Genomic DNA, 16,673 nt, shown 5'->3' with positions numbered 1-16,673 from the left:
GAGAGAAGGCTGTAGGAGACTTTTGATCAGGTATAGATCGGGACCTGTCTCCCTCCATCTGTAATTAGCACCCGTTCATAGCTATAGGTATCTATGAGGCGACGGCACTGATATACTGGAGATCTCATGTTTGTACCGAAACCAATATTGACAATAAATCAACAAACTCAAACAATTTTTTTTTTTTAAGTCACAATGGAAAAAGCAACATTTCGAAACGGATTACCGAGAAAGACAGTGGAAATCCCACTTCTGCTGAGTTATTGCAGCGTCCATTGCTCCGTTCATTCGTTTTAATATTATCTACTCAACACCAGCATTAAAATACATTGAAGGAGAACAACTTCTGGGTCGTTATCCGGAGGCCACCTGTTACTAGTAACTATTATTCAGCTGTAGAGCTACTTCCCTATTACGATGGCGACCTCAAAGCTGACTTTTAAATTAGGGAATAGAATGACAATCATTTGGCCAGAATCCCTCAAACTGGAGTAAGCAGACAACCAATAAATTACTTTAATTGAAAAGTAATGTTGCTGATATAACATACAGATCAGATAGTGTTTTTGTTTGAAGTGACCCACCTTCCGCCAATATCTTAGCTGAAGAAAGTGCAGTTATCAGTCGTGAGGTTGGATTTCAGCATCTTGGTGCTTCAGCAACCTAACTGAAACCTGCTGTGCTTTGCTCGGCATCAGCCTCCTGCAAGCGTGTTCGCATGCAAAAAGCAATCAGGATCAAGCAAACGCACTCTGTGACTGTTTGCCAGCAGACTTGATTCAACACATCTCCATGTGGCCGCTAGGCAACCTGGCGCATTTGGATTGGTTCCGCGGCGCTTTCATGGCTCAACAGAATCCTAGCTGAAACACTGGCCTGTTCATTCAGGCCCCAAGGGGAGAATGCACGCACTGTGAGCTGTGGATGTCAGGGGAGCCTGCAAAAGTGGCAGTCAACAATTTTCTGTTGTTTCTCGTTAGCTTCTATACCAATAAAAATCCAAAATTTTAAACTGGTTTAGTTCTTTCCAATGACTGACTTGTACGGACAGAAATCTTTTTTTCATGTTGCGGGAGTGTTAATAAGCTGACATCATCAGCACATTTTTGTCGGCTAGCTTAAGGGCTGCAATGAACCAAACATAACTCTTCATGTATAAAATGGAAAAAAAAAAAGATTCATTATCAAAAATAACCATGACAGATACCGGAGAACAGTCTAGTGTCAAATCCAGGGCAACGGAAAAAAAAAAGTCTGAAAAAAAATCAGTTTGAGTTTGTGTCTAAAAGCTCTATTCAACCATGCCGTAGGGCAAATCAATCACAAGTTTAAACTCCAAAACGGTGACGTCTTAGCAATGTGATTTTCAAAAACAAACAAACACCCAAATCTAAATGAATAAACATTAATGAAATAAAAAAAATCCTATGGGAACTTTGAGGGAAGTGTACTATTAAATTCAATGTCACAATCATTTGTCCAGAAAGAAGCAGACTGATGAATTTATTAATCACATATATTGAGGACGGAGAGAGAGAGAGAGAGAGAGAGAGAGAGAGGCTATGGCTTCTTGTATGGGTGCAGGGTGGGGGTGGTTGTGGTGGTAGGGGTACTGGAAGAAATAAAAAAATAATCATAAGGTTTCATATTAAATATGCATTTTTCCATCTTTCATTTATGTATCTTTCTATTCCAAAGAGCTCTTCAAAAGTATAGTCTCTCTTTATAGTCTACTTCAAAATAACTGAAAGTTATTCACCGTTTCCAAATGACATATTTTTTAACTGTATAATTATGGTAGGTAGTATTGAAAACAATAACAACCACAGCCGTCAGCATTGGGAACAGCACGTCAAACTTGACATTGAGCAGAAAAACACTGGTCGTGCCGGGACCATTTGCCTTCTGTGTCTTTCTACTTCAGTGAATGGCAAACAAACATGTCTGAGCGTAGGGCGTCTTTGCCTGACTCCAGGCGGCTGGTGCAGTATTTACCTGCAGTCTTTGGCCAGTGACATGCGCTACAGCTTGGAGCCACTTAGTGAGAGTCAGAGGGACACAAGGCCCTGATAAGAGGCCTTATCGCCGCTGAGAGTCAACAGATCCCAGAGAGCTTGGTACACTCGCCAAACCGCAAACCTTGCATCTTTTCCAAGAAACAACGAACAAACACTGCACCAGAACCTCACACCAGAACCTCACACTCCTCAAACACAGCCCTCTCCTTTACTAATCCATCCACCTATCCATTTATAACTACCATTCCATATATCCATCTGTCCTTCCGTCCATTTCTTATTGTGTTTCCGGCTCTGACAGAAATGGGTGCGTGTGGTGCAAGGCTAAAAGAGATTGTTGTGCGTGCTGTGCAGACATATTGACAAGTGCCCTTATTCTCCCCATGTATATGCTCAGGAGTTGAACAGATTCAGTCAAACTGGTCGGATTAGCAGACTGAAGCCAGGCAGCACTGGAGTTACCAAGACTTGTCTATTTTAATGTCTCGGATGAGGCAGTGAGCTGAGCGCAGTAGGAGCATTACTGATGCAATAATATGAAATAAAAAATGTATAAATCTACATTTCATAATGACACTGCACCCAGCAATCTCATTAATTTAAATGGCACACTTGCGCTCATATGCAACGTATGTGAGGTTAGAAAACAAAGGCAACGTGGGCTGAAGACAAAATTCCAACCATGGAACAAAGCTTGCCAAAGATAGTCTTCTTGATCAATTCACTCATCAAGAAGACCATTTTTTTTTTCCATCAATGAAATTGGGCATATTGAAATAACTTTTGATCGTCAACCTGACAAGTGAAGTGAATAACATTGCTCATTTTGTTCTAATGTCCAATGTCAAGGGGTGGGATATATTAGGCAGCAAGTGAACAGTCAGTTCTTGAATTTGATGTGTTGGAAGCAGGAAAAATAGGCAAAAAAAAAGGGGGCAAAATTGTGATGGCTAGATGACTAGGTCAGAGCCTCTCCAAAACGGCAGGTCTTGTGGGGTGTTCCCGGTATGCATTGGTTAGTACCTACTAAAAGTGGTGCAAGGAAAGACAACCGGTGAACCAGCGACAGGGTCATGAGTGCTCATTGATACATTGATGCGCATGGGGGGCAAAGGCTACAGCACAAACTGCTGAAAAAAGTACTGTAAATGCTGACTATGATAGAAAGGTGTCAGAACATACAGTGCATCGCAGTTTGCTGCGTATGGCGCTGCGTAGCCACAGAGCGGTCAGAGTGCCCATGCCGACCCCTGTCCACCACCGAAAGCGCCTACAATGGGCATGTCAGCGTCGGAATTGGACTAAGGAGCAATGGCAGAAGGTGGCCTGGTCTGATGAATCACGATTTCTTCGGATGGCCGGGTGCGTGTGCGTCGTTTACCTGGGGAAGAGATGGCACCGGGATGCACTATGGGAAGAAGGCAAGCTGGGGGAGGCAGTGTGATCCTGGCATTCATGTGGATGTTACTTTGACAGGTACCACCTACCTAAACATTGTTGCAGACCAAGAACACCCCTTCATGACAACGGTATTACCTGATGGCACTGGCTTCTTTCAGAAGGATAATGCAACCTGCCACACTGAAAAAAATGTTCAGGAATGGCTTGAGGAACATGACAAAGAGTTCAAGTTGTTAACTTGGCCTCCAAATTCCCCAGATCTCAATCCGATCGAGCATCTGTGGGATGTGATGAAACAACATGGAGACCCCACCTCACAACTCACAGGACCCAAACGATCTGCTCCTCACGCCTTGATGCCAGATACCACAGGACACCTTCAGAGGTCTTCTGGAGTCCATGCCTCGATGGGTCAGAGCTGTTTTGGCGGCACGAGGGGGACCTACACAATATTCGGCAGGTAGTGTTAATGGTGTGGCTGACTGGTGTATATCCGTTCTATGTCAGTGTTATGTAAATGTAGCCCTAGATTCATCTTCTACATAACATACCGGCTGTAGTCAGACTAAATCATCTTCCACCCTACTAAGCTAAAGTCAGACATAAACATTTTCTACTCTGCTCATGAACTAGACTAAACTGAATGATCTAAGGGCACTCGAGCACCTGCCACTCTCTGGCTCCTGCCAACACACGCCTGTTGCTGTGGTGATTGGCAGCTGAAGCTCTGACGGAGGCCCTAGGTAGCCAAGCACACCTTCAGCTGTAACTTAAACACGCTATGCCCTGCAGGCCTACCTCTAGATTGGTGGGAGGGGGCATTAGCAATTTGTGCAGAACACTTCAACCTGTGACAATGAACATTAGCGAGACTTCTGTCAAAAAAAACAAGAAGAAGCACCGGGAAGAATTTGGTTCAGCATTAATAACTGGTTCAAATTAAGACAGTTACACCATGTATTCCAGTTGGTAACCCAATTCATTGTTTGAATAATTTTCTTCTTTTTAAGGATATTGAATGTTGACGAAAACATAGACTTGTTTTCTGGACCCTACCCAGTTAGTCTGGATTTTTGGGTAAATCATATAAAATAAAACAATATAGTAATAGATTTAAAAAAAAAAAAGCAAAAGTAAGACAACACTGAGAATGAATCGAGGGAATGAGACGCAGAAGACATAGAAGCAGAGACTTTATGCATTTATTATACCCCTTTCCAACTACACCAAAAACTCGGTAACACCCGCTAACATCCGTCATTTGTCACCAGCGGGAAAGGAAAAACCTGGGTCTCAGTCGCGGGTCAAATGACCTGTCAATAAACCCAAGTTTTAATCAGCCCCACCTCCGATCGGCTCTGATGTGAACACGACACCCGGGCCGACCCACATATTTTGACGCTTTTACCTGCACGATGCGACGCATGTCGAAATTATGCTGCCACATAAATAGACAGGAATAACCATGTATCATTCCATCATTTCATATCCCATTTGGAATCCAAATTCAGAAGTTTCAGAAGTGACTTTTTTCTGCATTGGGGACCGTGAAATATTGTGAGTGTGGGGATTGCACCGTGGCGACCACAGCGGAGAACCACCACGCTCCGCGCCGGTCCCTGCTCCCCACCGCCTTCACTTCAATGGATACTCCATGCTGCTGGTGCGCCATGCTGCTTCTACTGTAGTGTTGCGTCGTTCATGAACAATCAGGTTCCTTTGAACGGCTCAAAATACTTTTTTTTCAAGTTTTATGTAGTCCTCTACTGTTTTATTCCCAATCACACAGAAACCATGACTCGCCCCTTTTCCGATGTGTTCGTGATGTACCAGAAAAAAAAGGCATTTCTACTTGCAATGGGAAAGGTGTCAATTGCCAATTTTTAGCGGGTTGACCTGGATTTAAAAAAAACCCGGATGAACCCGCTGAAAATAATTTTTGTGTGAAAATGATATTAGCGATAACTCCATCTGGGTGGTGAGATTATTCTTGTTCCTTGCCTAGATATTACAACATTTTTGTAGCTTCTGGCAGTGTCTCCATCCCCCCTCCCACCACCACCACCAAAATAGTCTGCAGGGAGACAATTGAGCCAAAAGGCAAAGAAAATAATAAAGTAGAATAAAAAGTTAGACCGGAGGCCTTCCGTGGGGCTTCCCCAAATCTACAGACCACATTGAGTTATCGTCTTCAGCCAGTTGGGCGAACTTGTTTGTCTTGAAATGAGGGGCCACTCAGAGTCCCGGACCTGCTGCCCAACGGACCTTCGTGAGGTGTCATGGGATTTGCCATTTCCAATGATGGCAAAAAAGCCATTGAGGCTTATTATGGCCTGGCAGGCTGTCCGCTGCGGTTCCACAATGGCCGGACCAAGAGTCTGGAAAACCTGAGAATGAGGCTGAATCACAAACGAGACGCTAATACAATAACTGGAGCAGAGATGTTTAAGGCTGCTGACTGGCCTCACTTGGAGCCAAGTCACACAAATGTGCAGCCATGCGAAAATCAGACGGAAATGTTGGCCTGGGCAGCCATCTGAAAAACTTTAGAATGGATTACAAAGGATGGGCAACAAAGCAGTTCAATCAGAAAGCTCGTCTGTAGTGTTTCTGATAACACAGGCAACTTTACATGACCAAATCCCCACACATAGCTTTGTCACAGCAAGATGAGGAGCCTTTCCACAATATATCATCTGAGCCACAGGTCTGGCAGGGGCAAACCTGCCATTTTGTTTATCCCTTAAACGAACAATATTACATTTGGTGGACAACTCCAGACAGTGGGACTAAATAAAATACACTCACTTTTCTCCACTTTTACAGCAATTTCTGCCCACGATTCCCTCTGTCAACAAGAGGGCTGATTATATTTAGATCCAAGTATAGTTAGCTGTTGCCAAAATGGATCCCTCAGGAAGCGGAAAGATGGCATGTGTCTCCAAAGCACTGCCTTAATGATCTCTCAGGCTGAAAGACACATTATTCTTATTTCACTTGAGCTCATAAACAACAAGTGACCTACATATAAATCAACTACTGCGCGCAGTAGTTGCGCGCACACACGCACACACACACACACACACACACAAAAATGTGATTCATAGCACATGTAAGAGTTTAATTGGCTGGTAGAAGCCGGATGTGCATCTGCAGCCCATCTCCCTGCTTGTGTACAAATCGCTGTGGCCCAAGAGTTAATCAACATTTTTTAAAAGGCCAGTGTTTGCAAGATGTAGGCATGCTGGAAAAGCTGGACACCAGGTGCACTGGGTCTTTTGAATTAAAAAGTTGAATCGATGACTCACCCACAATCTAATGTGTCTGTGTGACCTAGAACCACACCAGCTGAAAAGAAAATACATTTATCTGAGAATAATGGTCTTTAAGAATGGCTCTGCTGGTTCCTAACTGTGTAGTAACTAAGCCATAAATGCCATTGTGTTTCATGGTGTGGTCAAACAAACAAACAGGCGACGGCATACAATATCTCCTTTTCATCAACCCAACCAAGTTTTACTTGTAAATATAGTATATTTATATCTATAAATATATATATCTTTGGCCATCTCTTTTGGGAGGATATAGACCATGATAGATAGCATGGTGTTATAACAGAAAAAGCATGCCAACCCAAAAAACACAAAATAAAAAACACACACACACAGAAACAGCTTTGACGCCTTTCCCATAAAATGTAAATAGCATTATATATAGGCATTCCACTCATAGTTCCGAGAGGCGGGTTTTCTCGTGTGAAGAAATAGGTCCAAACTCTTAGCATCAGCAAAGCTTCAGCCACAGAACCAAGGCAGTGCCAGACCGGTCCAGGGCAGGGTGCAGCCAGGGAGTGCCCAGTACTTAGGGCACCACTTTTTGGGGTGACTGAGGGCATGCAGACGCTTCTCCTCATGTCTCTGCATTCTCACTACCAAAGAAAAAAAAGTACACTGGCATGACTTTTAGTTCATGTGTTTTTACTTTTACTCTTCTCAAAAAAGGCAGAAATTTGAAAAGAAGTAGGTTATGATTTAAAGCCTTTCAAGCATGAACTGAAAATTATCCTCTTGAGGACCTCCACTGGTGAAAAAACATATATCCATCAGTGAGTAATGAGCTCCCAGAGTGACTAATTCATGTGACCAAACCAGTGTCTCATAAAATTACAAGTGGACAGTGTGTCCATGGAAGTCACAAACTGTAAACCTTGACAAATTAAGTTGAGGCATAAAAAATTTTAATAGCCCGACTTTGCACTAACACAGCTGTGAAACTGAAAAGGCTAATCAACATTGTTAGTAATTCATCAGTGAAATCCATGAAACAAAATGGTAACAACACTTTTCCAATCCTATGCCAGGTGGCTTCATAAAGGAAAAATACCAAATGGCAAAAAATGGTTTGAAATCATAAACACATTGATCCCTGATTCATTACATTGAACTCTGACGCAAACTCTATTTTTTTTTCTCCTTCTAATCATCACAATCAAACCTTTTATTTTTATAGATTTTTTTAACGATCCCTTCTCAACTTCATTCATTGCTGCCAGTTTAGGGTTCCTACAAATCAAGTTTCCTTTTGTTGTAACACTGTGGCTCCTTGAAAAACAAAATTCACAAATACTAAAAATGTTAAATTTTGCAACCATCTTTGGATATTATCTCATATTCTTTTATACTGCTTCTGCATAGCCATATGTTTTTTATGTCTAGCCATCAGGTTTTTCTCACATGGATATTACTATGAACAAGATATAACTGCCAATTTATGAAAATATATTTTTTCCCACTTTGTGTGTGTTTACACGCCAAATAACACATACATAATATGACAGACTATTTAAAAATGAACAGGAGTTTGACAGACAGTGAGTGAGCAAATTATGATTGGTTGAGGTGGCAATGAGCAGGACAACAGGAGAAACTGCCTTTTATTGGAGGACTTTCAGCCATATTTAATTTTGAACCAAAGCCAATCTATATTCATGCACCGGCCACATTTGGCCCTCGGGCCTAGAGTTGAATAGGCCTTCGCTACGGCATGCGCTAAGGTTTATGATCCTGCAGACAAGGATCAAGAACTGCTTCTTGATCATGTCTTGTTTTCCTTCTGTATAGTCTCTTCAGGTCCCCAAACATAAAAGAACAGCCCCTAACAGCCGCTCCTTTAGAATGACAAAACAAATTTTAATATATTAATTAGATAAATTCAAGACTCTCTTTTGGTCTGCAACAGTAAAAACAAAAATAAATAAATATGTAAAATGTGTTGGAGGTTGAGAATTAATCATTGTTGTCCGAGAGATACCACTGTTCAAAAACTGGTAAAATAGTCTAAAATGGTAGATGTGTGTATGGCATTAAATCAGGCTGTTGCGTGGTTGTGTGTGAGGGTGAAATTTCAAATGGGCAACAGAGTAGCGAACAGAATAAGGAGAGATGTTATTGACAAAATCTGTCCAATGGAGCACTAAGCAACTTATCAGCACACTTTTCGATTTAATTGTGGCCGTTTTAACGGAACAGTATTTCAGCGAAAAAAGACAAAACACTCTATTCATTTCAAAACGTCAAAACAATCTGTAACAGACGACTGCTCGCTTCAAGTTATAAGTGCCAAACAGAACACTACAGTCTGTGCTATTGGTTTCAGTCGAGTCCCTGTTAAATTACTACCCTGCCCCTGCCATTCCATCCTTGTGCCTTAACTGTCGGTTATAGGATTTGCTTGGCAGCAGGAGCCCTGCAGTGCTCACCAACTCTGTCATGTGCTCAACCAGAGAGACATTAAAATTGGACAATAAATGCAGAGTATAAAAACTTATCCGCCGCCTCAGCCGAAAGCCCTGGTTTGCTCAAATCAGCCCTGTGCACACAAGGAAGCATGTAACATATTTATGCGGAATAAAGCCACCAGACTACCAGGGGGGCGATGCAAACAGCACTTGCCATCACACAGGCCTCCATGTTTTATTTGCAAAGAGGTTTTGAATACAACAGTCAGCAGGTCTGGTGAGGTACCAGTTCGCTCTACTGACATTTAAAGCACTTGCAGCGCACATGACTGCTTGTGACCAAAGGAGAATCTGGTTCTCTAAATCCTGGTTTATGCTTTTCAGTAGGTACAGGTAAACGTCTCTGCGGAACTATGCAGTGAAGGGGGTTATGGGTAAGTGTTGGCTGCAGAGGCTCGCAGAGGAGCAGATGCGCACACCTCCCAAATCTCAACAATTCGTTGCGTGGTCCTATGCGTCAAACACGCTGATGGGTTGAACTGTCAAACTTCCTGTCAGGAGACGGGTTCGAAATGGAAAATAAAATGTAGCAGAGAGAAGCGCGCCTTGTGGATGGGGTTCGAAAATGTATCTTTGAGTTCCAAAGTTTTCAAATAAAGTTTGGAAAAAATACAACTCATTTTTGTTTTCTGTACATTGCGGTTTACAAAATGTGACACCGCCCCCCAATGGACATGCAACATTATACACTAAATCTGTACAAGCATAGAAATAGAAAGTGACGTAAAATGTTCTATACGACACCTGCGCACGTTCGCTTACGTGCAGAGGAGGAAGCATAAACCAGCCTTAAATCTGCACTCCATGTGATAGAGGAGAACATCATTCCTTTAATATGTGACCCACTGTAGCGAAACCCAAATTGTCGCGCACTTCTAAAATCTCCACGAGCCGCCAAATAAGTTAAAAAAAAGCATTCTGGAAGGAAAATTAGATTTTTCCAGATTTGTGTTCCTTTGTGTTGTTTTTTTTTTATCTCTCAACCTATTTTCAAACCTAGTTTGATTTATAAATAGTAGATTAATGTTAAACCGTCAAGTTAAATATTCCTGTTAGATTACATGGGGAAACACAGTTCATTTACCGAGACCCTGAACAGCGCGAACACCGAACCATCGTTTCCTTTAAAGCAACCATCCAGGTGAAGATCAGCCCTCCATGTGATGTGAAGTCACAATGTGAAAGCGTTGTTCAACCTTTAAATCTTACTAGTTTTACATACACCTGGATACATTATTGTGTAGATGGTGTAACACACGAAGAAGAAAAGCTGATGTCACTTTCGTAAACGGAAGATGAGAAGCCTGAGGTTTCACTTGTCTGTGAAAACTTTCATATCCGTGTTGTTATAGATTACGAGAAGCGGGTGGCGGAAGCTCTAAATCATATCGCGGACCTAATCTGACCAGTGCGATAGATCCATGTCAGTGTAAGCAGCTCAGACTGCACTACATTTTCTGCGATGATAGTCAGTTCTGATGCTGAGTCTGATAACGCAGTCATCCTGGAGATGGAGAACATTTCAAACAGTGGATTTCAACCTGAATGTGATGATGAAACTGAATATTTTCAAGAACCACCGGAGGAGACCGACGATACACCCGTTGTTATATCAGCTGTATATCAACCTTGACACACAAGGTTGATATACAGCGACTAATATTATTGACAGACTTACACACTTGCATTGATTAATAACCTGTACATTACGTTCACTCATTCACTCTAGAGGGGTGATTTTACCAGTGTTTTGTTGTATTGTCTGCACTTTTAAACTTCTAAATAATTCCACTTTTATAAAACATGTATATTCTTACTTTTAAATTAAAGCTTTTTTTAAAACAAAGATTTTTTGTGTCGATGACGCTGTTCAACATTCTCTTTAAACACAAGAACAATGCGGAGATTGTTCCATTTAGCAGGGTGTCAAGTGGCCATGCGGCAAGTAGCCACGTGCCGTTGTTGGTCCTCCAACTCATTTGCATTCTGGGAGCTGGCTGAAGGAATCCAAGTTTGGGGAAAACTTTGAGGGTGATTTTCTCAGAAGCACAGTTTGCAGCCCCCTCCTCATTAACAAACTATATTTTTAAAAATATTTGCTTGATTGAAAAAGTCAAAGTAGAGCAAATGTACCTAAAATCTGCAGTGGCTCACATTTACTATTATTAAAATATCAAAAAGTGCAAATAAAGAAAATGAATGCAATAACATTAAGTAAGGCGAGACATAAATGTAAGATCCAAAACCTGTTTTCAGAATTCATAGATTACGGGCATACTTGCCAAAGATGGGGCAACTAAGCATATCTTTATATTGGTTGTGTCTTGATATACAACCTACATAAACATATCCTGGGATTAATTAGAATTGTGGCATGGGTGTGTGTTTTTCTGTATTACCTTGCAGACGGTTTCAGTGTCCCAAGGCAGGATGGTCTGTAGATCGATGACCTCACAGGACACCCCCAGTTTCTCCTGAGCCATCTGGGCCACTTCCCTCATCACGTGGATCTGAGAGGCAAAGCTCAATTGAGATGATGCTTTAAAAATCACGATGCCTCCGGCCAGGGCTTTTTCTCTTCTGTAGAGGCGATAATGCATGTTATTGTGTGGTCATGCATTATTTGATTTACAGCTACATGCCAAGATTTTAAACTATTGAGAATTAAAGGAACAACACGTACATTTTTTTGTGTTAAAAGAAGCCGTAGTTTCCTAGAAAGTATTAACTGCTAAAAATAATTAAATTATTCTCTACAGGTTTGCAACATCAACAACCATTGCTATTGCTAATAAAATTGGAGCTGCACATTGGCTTACAAGTTTTTAAAAGTCCTAAGCTCCCGGCTTTGCCATTGTCTCATTTGCCTTAGGACAAAGCTTTTCAGGCTTCATAGCAGCTTCAGACTGGATGCCGAGTCAGTGAACATTCATCTATGTACAAAGTTAAAGTGAAACGCGATGCAAACGGGATAGTTCAGGGGGTGGGGATTGAGCAGAGATTGACAGGTCTGGTGGTTAGGGGAATTTCCTTTTAATTAGAGTCTGGTGCAGACTGTTTTAAGAGCTTGAAAACTCAGCAGCCAGCGAGGTAAAACTGGACTCACCGGCATTTACAACGTTTGTAAACCCCTGCTGATATAGTCAGTTTGTAATGAGCAAATAAATATCATTGATTGACCCTATATGAGAATAGAATATTGCCTTTTTTAATGTTTAATTTTATTTCCAATTAGTATGTATATATATAGATTAAATTAGTAATAGATATCATACACAAAAAATAAAAACATCATCAGTAATACTACTACTACTACTACTAATAATAATAATAATGTTTGGATAATGTAATGAACAAGAACTCTTTTGAGAATTTTGAACAATAAAGGTCCAAAGAATCCAATAAACCTGGTTTGGTTGAAATTTGACAAATGGCTGAGGAGATGTCAAAAGTAGGTTTTTCAGAACAACGGAGGAAATGGTGAAGCTGGAAGTCAATTTCTCTAGCAAAACTATTTGCCATGAGGAGCTACATCATATGACACCACACATATGACTGTAGGTCACACAGCATGGGTAAATTGCCAATTCAATGTTGGATCATTCAGATAATGACTGTAGCGCCACCTGTGGGCGGGAATGTAATTTCTTTTTTTATGGTTCAGTTTGACCCTTGGGCTTTCCACCCACCAAATTCCAGGAAGATTTAACCCTGCCTTTAAGCTCCTGAATGTTGATTGGCCTGTGGCGGCCATCTTGTCTTGACAATCTACTTCATCTTTCTTGAGCCAAAGGAATCTTTAGCCGCAAGTGTCCTAAAGTTGGTTGCATCCAAATTGGACACACACTAGTGTGTGTCCACACTAGTGAGCAGTGAGCATTTCGTTCATTTTCTCGTATAGCGCCGCCCTTAGGCTCACCGGAAAAAACAGGTGGTAGTAGATTCAGTAGAGAATACTGGATTTGGGAACCAAGTTTTGGTAAAATTGGACCAAGTGTTAAGAAGATACACCTATTTCCTGTTTATGCAGCGATGTCACCAATACGTGTGCATCTGTGGTGGCCATATTGAGAGGAATTTCTAAACTCAAAGGATGGGAGTGCAAGTTGATTTGGTTGAAATTGGACAAATGGCCAAGGAGGAGATGTCGAAAGATTGTTTTTCAGAAAATTGAAAATGCCGGAAAATCTGATTTGGCGGAAGTCAATGGTGTCCGTGTCAAAGTTGTAGATCATGAGGAGACGCATCTTATGACACCACGATGGTGACTGTAGGATGATTGGAGTGCCAGATATAGCCATGTGGAAAGTGCAACTTTGACCTGTTGGTGGCGTTAGATGCACGGTCCGATTTGTCGCAATTTAAGATTTTAACGATTGAGACCAATATCTATGAATACGGCGAATTGCGTAAAAAGCGACTGGTGGGAACATGGAGATCTCGAAAAAGTGGCGGAATAATAATAATAAAACATAGAATACCAATAGAGTGTTTGCACCTTTGGTGCTTGACACCCTAATCAAAGTGCTGCAAGAATAAGTCCAAAAACCTGGAAATTATTTAGCATTTTTGCACTTCTGGTTCCCTCATCTCAAAGTCAATGTTTTTTTTTTTTTTTAATGGGTTTTTGGTTAGATGTCTGAAATAAGGTCTGTGGTTAACACAAGCCTAAAGTGGACCTATTATGCTCCTCTTGATCAAGTTAATATATGGCGCCTGAGGTCCCCAAAATGTGTTTTTAAAGTTTTTTTTATTGAAAATACCACACAGCTTATGCATTTGAGCCATTCTAACATGCATCTAATCCACCCTGTCTGAAAACGGGCTGTTTCAGTGGGAGGAGCCACACTCCCGAGGCCACTAGTTCTGTGAGCCAATGGCTTTTGAGCAAGGCTTCCGGGTTTCCTTTTATTTACTCTGTAAACTTTTATTGATTTCACCTTATCAGTCCACCAAAATCAGTTTTCTGAACAAATTTGAGGCGAGAAATAACCAATCCAGTTGCTGAATCTTCATTTATATAAGATCTACAAGGCCTTGTTTGAAAGGTTGTTCCGACTTTCACTTTTTTTGTGGAGGTCTCTGCAGTCAACAGAGCACTTCCCATGCTAAGCTCTTAAATTCGATGCTAGCTGGTCCAGTCGCGCTCCAGGCGTGGGTGGAGTTACTTTGCTGGAGGGCGGTTTAAATTCTAATGTGTCTCATTGCTACATAGTTCTGCAACACCAAGCTGAACAGCTCATTTTAGGACATGTTTTCAGAAACAGACAGCTCACAATAAAATAATTTGTCTTATTTCACAGTTTGTGTGTTAGTAGGCCCATCAGAGACCAAAATTTATGTGCACAAGCACTGAAAAAGTGAGTTATGCATAAAAGTTCCCCTTGTGTCACGCCTTTTTACTGCATATATGTATGACCGCATGTGACAAATAATCTCTTAAACTTGAACTTAAAGAGTTTCATATTTTGTTCGACGGCATTAAATATGTCAGTAAATACCCCACTCGTAAATTCTGAAGCTTTTACGTGTCGAAAAATGCAGTTGCTAACAAGTGGCTAAATAAGACGACAGAGTCGGGGACATTAAAACGTTATCACACCGAACACAGAAACTCATCCACTCACAAGTCTGCCTTTACAGCCTCTAGTATTATAGTATTTATACCCGCGCTCTTGCAAACTATTCAAACTTTCAAGGCTTTTGTAGAAGAGGTAAGCACGCAAAAAACAAGTTGGAAGCTTAGTGGTGGTGAAGTTGAAGTCATGCGACCGTGGTGTACTGTAGCTAGTTTATAGCCTAACGATAGCTTTTACCTCTGGCGATTGCAATTACGCTTCAAAAATCATAAAAGTGGTGTTCATTTGTGAATATTATCTTGCTGAACAAAACGCGTAAGTATCATAAACGTTTGCTTCCCACAGAGCTTGTTTTCCGCAATAATCCAAAATCCAATAAAAATATCCCATTGGCTTTTTGTCGAGGGAACCAGGGCCATGCCTACTTCCAGGGTGATGCCTATAATACCTCATCCCTGCACCACTCTATACCAGAGAGAAGGGAAACGTTCAGAGATAACAGTGCAACTGTTGAGTTTGTGCTTTTTGGCCGGCTCTATTGGCTGCTTCCAGATAACTTCTGCTATGGAAAATCATCCCTGCTGTCATGGTAGTCGGCAGTTAGACCGGTTTGAATACCAAAAGCTCTTTCAATCAATAACTGAGCATTCATTATGCAACGTGGCTGTCATTATACCAGTGCCAATCTGAAAAAAAAAAAAAAAAAAAAAAAGATTGTTCTGTACGCCATTTTGATATTAGAAGGATTGCGAAAAGCTAAGTGTGAAAAGGCTGGTTCTGTTTCATCTCATAAGAATCCTCTGCTGCGAGGCTTGTGGGGCAATGGTTCACTGCTCTGTCACACGTTGTTGTTTCTGTCTCATTTGCAAGGAGCTGATGAATGAAGGGGAGGGGGCACGGAAGGAAGACTTGGCATTTTAAAGAGGAGATCTGCTCGGTTGTAACATTTTTCTGAGTGTCCCATCATCTCCCCCGCCCTTCAAGCCTCAAAAATAATACCGGCTTTCATAGAGCAGTTCTCCCCCACAATCCTCTCCACCCCACCTGCGCTACAGGTTAATTATGGCCAGGATAAGCCTGTTAAAGTGGCGGGGCCCATTTCAAATCAGGGATGACTCCCGGAGGGCTATAGACAGTGCAATACTAAGCCTGAAAAGAGTGTCGAACAATAGGACAGAAGCCTTGTTGGTGTAGAGATGTCTATGAGACATCTCAGACATATTGGGACAGACTTCTGTCCAGGAAACCCCACTGAGACTAGTGACGGTGTTGAGAGTTAATCCACTGCCATCGCGGCTTGAAATGTCAGTAAACAGAGGTTGGATGGTTGTAGGGCTGTACCCGACTCAGAATTTAGTCAGTGGAATCGGATTCGGCTGTTCAGTGCGAATATTTGACTCTTCTGGGGCAGGTAGGGGGGGTTGGGGTGGATTTTGCGCACCTTTCTACCTCCGACGGAGATGACGTGCGCTAGCGATGGGGTGCCCGCAATCGGCGTGCCACAACAGTGTTTTGATTTCAGATGCAGGTTATTTTATTTCATGTCTGCTTGAAGCTGAAACGAAGATGAAACTTGCGTATGGAATGGTATACAACTAAACCATGCATCATGGGGACACTTTCTCTGTGACTCTCTCCCCGATCACCCCCTCTGCATGCGTTATGTGCAGAAAATAATTTTAAGGAGGCTTCCTCCATGACCGGTCCCCACACTGTTTTTAGTTGTTTTATTTGAAGGAACGGGGCATGGCGATCGGGGCGCATGGTCACGTGTCCGGACGCGGGTGATTCACACATATAAAAATATATTTAAGATTCGCTTATTTATAATTCCTCATCGAAATGTTAATCCTATCTGTTTTATCCTGTTATTGTAAG

At 41.7% G+C, this 16,673-nt stretch overlaps 1 protein-coding gene across 2 annotated transcripts in view; it reads right to left on the bottom strand.

Moving 5' to 3' along the window:
- The window catches only part of bckdhb (branched chain keto acid dehydrogenase E1 subunit beta), a 66,283-nt gene that overhangs the window by 34,128 nt on the left and 15,482 nt on the right, over positions 1 to 16,673 (bottom strand). For both annotated transcript variants that reach the window (XM_080004951.1, XM_080004950.1), the window contains exon 8: positions 11,616 to 11,726. In XM_080004951.1, the coding sequence (XP_079861077.1) occupies positions 11,616 to 11,726 (111 nt within the window). The remainder of the gene's footprint in view (positions 1 to 11,615; positions 11,727 to 16,673) is intronic.

Source organism: Zeus faber (assembly GCF_960531495.2).
Source record: "Zeus faber genome assembly, chromosome: 8".
Lineage (NCBI taxonomy): Eukaryota > Metazoa > Chordata > Actinopteri > Zeiformes > Zeidae > Zeus > Zeus faber.
The sequence above is the reverse complement of the archived record's forward strand: the minus strand, read 5'-3'. Positions and strand labels throughout refer to the sequence as shown.